The sequence below is a fragment of the Malania oleifera genome, chromosome 3 (genome assembly GCF_029873635.1).
Source record: "Malania oleifera isolate guangnan ecotype guangnan chromosome 3, ASM2987363v1, whole genome shotgun sequence".
Taxonomy (NCBI): Eukaryota; Viridiplantae; Streptophyta; class Magnoliopsida; order Santalales; family Ximeniaceae; genus Malania; species Malania oleifera.
The window spans coordinates 48405555-48411554 of record NC_080419.1 but is presented as its reverse complement, the minus strand read 5'-3'; the positions used below and the strand labels follow the sequence as shown (position 1 = coordinate 48411554).

Genomic DNA, 6000 nt, shown 5'->3' with positions numbered 1-6000 from the left:
TCAAATTTGATTGTTTATTTTTCTAAAATTGAATGTTAGATTACTTATATTGTTATATGAACTTTTTAAAATTACTCTGTTCACCTTGCAAGCAACCTAAAGGTAATCTACTGAGAGAGGCAGTGCGTGCACCTATACATTTTGATGTGTAATATGTTTATGGTGGTGTGGTTTTAAAATTAACAAGTTGTTGTTTTATTTTAACTACATTGTTATTTTAATTTCGTGCTTTTAATTTATTTAATTTTTGTGGTGGACAGGTTCGACAACTAATAAGCGAAAGTTAAAATGAAATTTATAAAGTCAGTGATTTTTTTAATAAGTTGTTACATTTGTTATTTATTGAGTTATGAATTGTATCATTTCTAGATTCGCGTATTGAAAAATAATATATAATGCTATGCATTCCTGTGGTAAAAATGCACGAGTAATTTATAAACTGAAACATTTATCACGTATTACATTATAAATCATATTATTGTTAAATTTGTGTATCGAAAAATAATACACAAATTTCACACGATACACAGGTTAGCATCTAGTTAGCTTAGTATGTAATTGGAGTTTCTCTAAAAAATCTTCATTACTCATAGTAATTGTTATTTTTGTAAGGCTATTTGGAAATCAAGTTGCTTTCAAGAACAAGAAATGAAATATTTTTCTATTATAAATTTTTAAAGCTTGATGCATATTGTTGACCTACAATCAAAAAGTTTAAACTTTTAGGTAAAGTGGTAATATTACATAACACTAGTTATTAGAAGGTACTAGGAGTATTAAAGCTTGATTTACATTGTTAACCCATAACCTAATAATTTAAATTTTTAGGTAAAGTGGTCCATGAGGACGAGCTTGATGGGCCGGAAGAGGCGGCGGGCAGAGGAAGTTCTTGCCCTCCTTTCTCATTTTTAAGCAATCTATGCTCCTCAATTTCCCTTTTTTCTTAGTCGTGTTGATATCATAAGGTCAAGTAAAAGGGGCCATCAGTTGCCTAGGCGATCGTATGAACCTTCCACTTCTCAAGGTGCTCCCTCTATTCTACGCCAAACTGTTGTTGACAATATTAACAAGAAGTCATGCTCTTTTTGGGAGGCTGCCACATTTTTGGAAGACATTTTCTAACTGGAAGATAATTTTTTCAATTGTGTGGTGTCTTTTGCAAGCAGCGAATGTATGCTACTAAACCCCTTAGATAACTTTATTTAGATATCCCCTTTTAGTCTTTTGTGTAATCTTGATAACTTCAGTTTTGCCTGTGCCCCAAACCGAATCTCGTAATTCTGCTATATTTTCAGTTAATTGAATTTATATCGTTTCCTCCCCCCCCAAAATAAAAAAGAAGAAGCTAGAACTCCTAGAATTGGTGTAGCAAGTTGTAAATGCAAAAAGAAATGAAAGCGTAAGAAAGACACAAGCGCAGATTTTGCGTGGGACAGTATTATTGTATAAACACTGGGCTTCGGGCCGGGGCGTCACTCGTTCCAGCGCCCGACTTTTGCCAGGAATGGTGTATCGCATGCTCCCGTTCAAAACGCTTCCTTCGCGCTTCCGCATACCCACAGGTACTCTGTGTGCGCGTGTTCTTTCTACCCCCCGTCTTTCTTTCCCCTACTTTTCTTACCGTTCAGCTTCTGTGCAGTGATTTCATGTGACTTCTTCACTCACCCATATCCTGCAGCTTTTTTTTCCACGGGCATTGTTGGGGAGTCGCCGATTCTCGTAAGACTCCTCTTATTTCTGAGCCATTCTTATTCCCATGCCCTCGGATTCTGCACTTCGGGTCACGGGTGTTTCGGAATTTTATTTTTTCATGCTGGCAGGTTCGGGATTTCATACGGTCTGCATTGTACGACCCGCATCATGGGTACTTCTCTCGAAGGTCAGGCTCTGTTGGAGTGCTTGAGAGGAGCATCAAGTTCAATCAGCTTGAAGGTACGGGTTGTGTTCTTGGATTCATGCATGATTTGAAGATCTGATAATTTCAACATATATTCCTGCGTGAGTTTTGTGTGGTTTAAAGTCTAATTGATTTGGTTTGAAATGCCCAAGAGATCGTTATTTCTTTGATGAGTAAATAGCCAAGTTAATTCGGTAAACATGCTATTCATCCCAGGAGTCTAATTGATTTCAGTAAAGGGTTGTGTTCTTGGATTCATTCATTAATTGAAGATCTGATAGTTTCAACATACATTCTTGCGTGCGTTTTGTAGATTAAAGACTAATTGATTTGGTTCGAAATGCCCAGGAACATTTTTATTTACTTGATGAGTGAATTGCCAAGTACAGTAAACATGCTATTCATCCCAGGAGTGTCATTTGGTCTTTTGACACATGTTATCATGCATAACTTGGTACAACTGTCTTGAGGATGAATTTTGCTTTGGGTTCCACTTTCAGGATATACCAATATTAGATTGTAGAAAAGTTCACTGGTCATGAGTAAGAGTTCTGCATTGGCTTTCTGCCTGCCTATTTCATATGGATCCTCAGATTAAAGGGGACTCTGCTTTTAAAATTAGAGCCATATGAAGACATGGGAAAGTGCTTTTCAACTGCGACATGTTTATGTGTCACGGTCCGACTATTTCCACACCCTTGTGAAGGGACGTGCGGCGCTAGTTAAAACACTCTTGCTTAACTAGCCAGCCTATCGTTTACCAACATTCATCTACGAAATACTTTCACTAACATTCATTCAAATAGCAGCGGAAACAGTAATCAATTCATGAAAGCCGTGGCAAGCAAGCAGTAAACATTGAAGCAACGTAATTCATTAACAACACCTCCGTTGACATTGTGTGGTTAGCGAGGGAGGCAAGTAGGTTAAATACGTTGACAATAGTTAGTGAGTTTTACAATGACTGAAGAACACTCACCCTCCCCTAAAGAGCTTTTTGGGCTTTTCTCACTCTGGCACTAGGAAACATCAAAGTGACCGAGGAGTTATACTGTCTTATTTGGCTTACAATGAAATAAATACTGGAAAATAACCCTACACTAGTATTTACATGATGGAAACCTATCCCAAACACACGAGGCAAGCAGTCATAGGCAAGCATAATGCCCTGAACAAGCTTAGCTCGTGACATTCTCCCCCACTTATGCGATTGACGTCCTCGTAGACTTTGACGCTAGGTAAACTTCAATTTTGTCCACGAACAGTTGCATATCTTTCGCAGAAACCCAACTAATTTCTTTGTCACCAAGGCCTTTCCACTTCACAAAGAATTCATGCCGCTTCTTCTTTGAGGATGTGAACTCTCTGTTTGTAAGAATATCTTCAACTTCACGTCTGTCAGGTTGAACTGTACTCACTTCTACTCTGGCTGACTGATTTTTGCTCGAATCGTCAGTGTCGGCGTTGTACGGCTTGAGGTAGCTGACGTGAAACATAGGATGCACTTTCATCGAAGTCGGAGGGTCGATTTTGTATGAGACCTTCCCGACTTTGGCCAAGATGGGGACTGGTCCTTCATATTTGCGAAGTAGTCTCCTATCTTGTCCTTGTAGTGACCTGACCTGTTCAGGATTGAGCTTAACAAGCACCAAGTCACCTACGTTGAAGTGCTGCGGTCTTCTCCCCTGATTTGCCTACTTCTTCATCCGCTTGGTAGCTTTCTCTAGGTAGGTTCAGGCAATCTCAGCATTCTGTCTCCATTCTTTGGTAAAGATGTACACCCTGGGACTCTTTCGTTACTCATCCACTGTGTGAGGTAACAGCGGCTGTTGGCCTGTAACAAGCTCAAAAGGATTCTTGTTAGTTGTTGAGCTCTTTTGGGCATTGAAACAGAACTGAGCCACATCAAGTAGTTGCACCCAATTCTTCTGGTTGGCGTTGACAAAGTGGCGCAAGTACTCTTCCAGTAGCCCATTGATTCTCTCCGTCTGCCCATCTGTCTGTGGGTGATAACTCGAAGAGATTTCAAGTTGTGAACCGAGGATTCTGAAAAGTTCTGTCCAGAAGTTGTCGGTGAATCTGGAGTCTCGGTCACTAACAATGTCTTGGGGAACACCCCAATCTTTCACAATATTCTTGAAAAATAACTGTGCTGTCTCCTCTGCCGAACAGTACTTTGGTGTGGCTATGAATGTACCATCCTTCGAAAACTTGTCTATAATAACAAGTATATACCCTGCATCTCCCACTTTGGGCAGGTTGGTGGTGAAGTCCAATGAGACACTTTCCCACGGTTTGGATGGTACCGGTAGGGGCTCCAACAACCCTGTAATTTTCCTCCGCTCCACCTTGTTTTGTTGGCAAGTGAGATAAGTCCGGGTATAATCAACTACATCATCACGCATGTGCGGCCAATAGTAACCTTGCTTTAGTAAGGCCAAAGTGCGCTGCCATCCTGGATGTCCGGCCCACATGGTATCATGACATTCCTTCAATAATGTCTTCCTCAGATCACCAGCTTGTGGCACAAAGAGCCGGTTACCATAGGTCATCAGCAATCCATTTTCCATCCATAACTGTCGTGCCTTCCCTTCTTCGGTAAGCTTCATTAAGTTCTGCGCAACTGGATCTTTGGCTAAGTTCTCCTTGATGCGCTCCTGCATCATTGTGGTAATAGTACTCAAAGTCAAATGTGTTACCATTTGTAAGGCAGCCAGCTCGGCCTTTCTACTCAGTGCATCTGCGACTTGGTTCAATCGCCCCCGCCTTGTGCTTAAAGGAAAAATCAAATTCTGCCAAGAATTCATGCCATCGGCCCTGCTTGGGTGTCAGTTTTGGCTGTGTGAAGAAATGGCTAACACTTGAATTATCTGTTTTCACCACAAACCTTGACCCAAGTAAGTAATGCCTCCACACACGGAGACAATGTATCACCGCTAGCATCTCCTTCTCTTGAGCTATGTATTTCTGCTCTGCTTCACTAAGCTTACGACTTTAGTACACAACAGGGTGCCCATCCTGTAACAAGACTCCTCCAAGGGCGAAGTCTGATGCATCTGTCTGTACCTCAAAAGGTTTCATGACATCCTGGAGAGCAAGTACCGAATCTCTCATCATGGCATCCTTCAAGTCATCAAAGGCTCCCTGGCACTCCTTTGTCCAGTTCCACCCATGACCCTTCTTCAGTAGTTCTATCATAGGAGCCGTTCTCCGTGAATACCCCTCTACGAACTTCCTGTAGTAATTGGCAAGGCCAAGAAAGGAACGCAACTCCTTCACTGTCGTTGGGATCTTCCATTCTTGTATTGCCCTTACCTTCTCCATATCCATCCTGATATGACCTTGTTCAATCACATAACCAAGGAATTTGATGCTCTGCTGAGCGAAAGAGCACTTCTCTTTCTTCACATATAGACTGTTCCTCTTCAACCTGTCGAACACCATTCGCAAATGCTCTTTATGTTCCTCCAGAGTGGAACTGTAGACAACAATATCGTCCAGGTATACCACGACAAACTTGTCAAGGTACTCATGAAAAACCTGGTTCATCAAGGTACAGAATGTTGCAGGCACATTCGTCAACTCGAATGGCATCACCAAGAATTCATATGCCCTATACCTTGTCACACAAGTGGTCTTCGGCTCATCCTCATCAGCAATTCTCACCTGGTAGTAGCCTGATCTCAAGTCAAGTTTAGTGAAGTACTTGGCATGACTTAATTGATCCAATAAATCAGCAATCAACGGAATAGGATACTTGTTGCGCACTGTCACCTTGTTGAGCGCGCGGTAGTCTACACACATCCGCAGGCTCCCATCATGTTTCTTTTGAAATAGCACCGGTGCTCCAAATGGTGCTTTGAAAGGGCGAACATATCCCGCTTCCAATAACTCATCAAGTTGCTTCCTCAATTCTGCTAACTCTGGAGGCACCATGCGATATGACCCTTTTGCAGGTGGTTTCACTCCTGGAAACAGCTCGATCTCATGCTCCACACCCCGTAGTGGAGGTAATTCGTGAGGCAACCTATCCGGCATCACCTTCTTGTACTCATGCAACACCGCTTGGATGGTCGTAGGCACTAGCTCTTTGCCTACTTCTT

The 6000-nt window shown here is 41.7% G+C and overlaps 1 protein-coding gene across 4 annotated transcripts in view; it reads left to right on the top strand.

The window, feature by feature from the left end:
- The first annotated feature begins 1245 nt into the window (after window positions 1-1245).
- The window catches only part of LOC131152343 (uncharacterized), a 100112-nt gene continuing 95357 nt past the window's right edge, over window positions 1246-6000 (top strand). The window contains exons 1-3 of one of the 4 annotated variants that reach the window (XM_058104177.1): window positions 1246-1562; window positions 1640-1719; window positions 1821-1932. In XM_058104177.1, the coding sequence (XP_057960160.1) occupies window positions 1505-1562; window positions 1640-1719; window positions 1821-1932 (250 nt within the window). In that variant the 5' untranslated portion in view covers window positions 1246-1504. The remainder of the gene's footprint in view (window positions 1563-1639; window positions 1720-1820; window positions 1933-6000) is intronic. The other 3 variants (XM_058104178.1, XM_058104180.1, XM_058104179.1) reach the window with 3 other exon arrangements.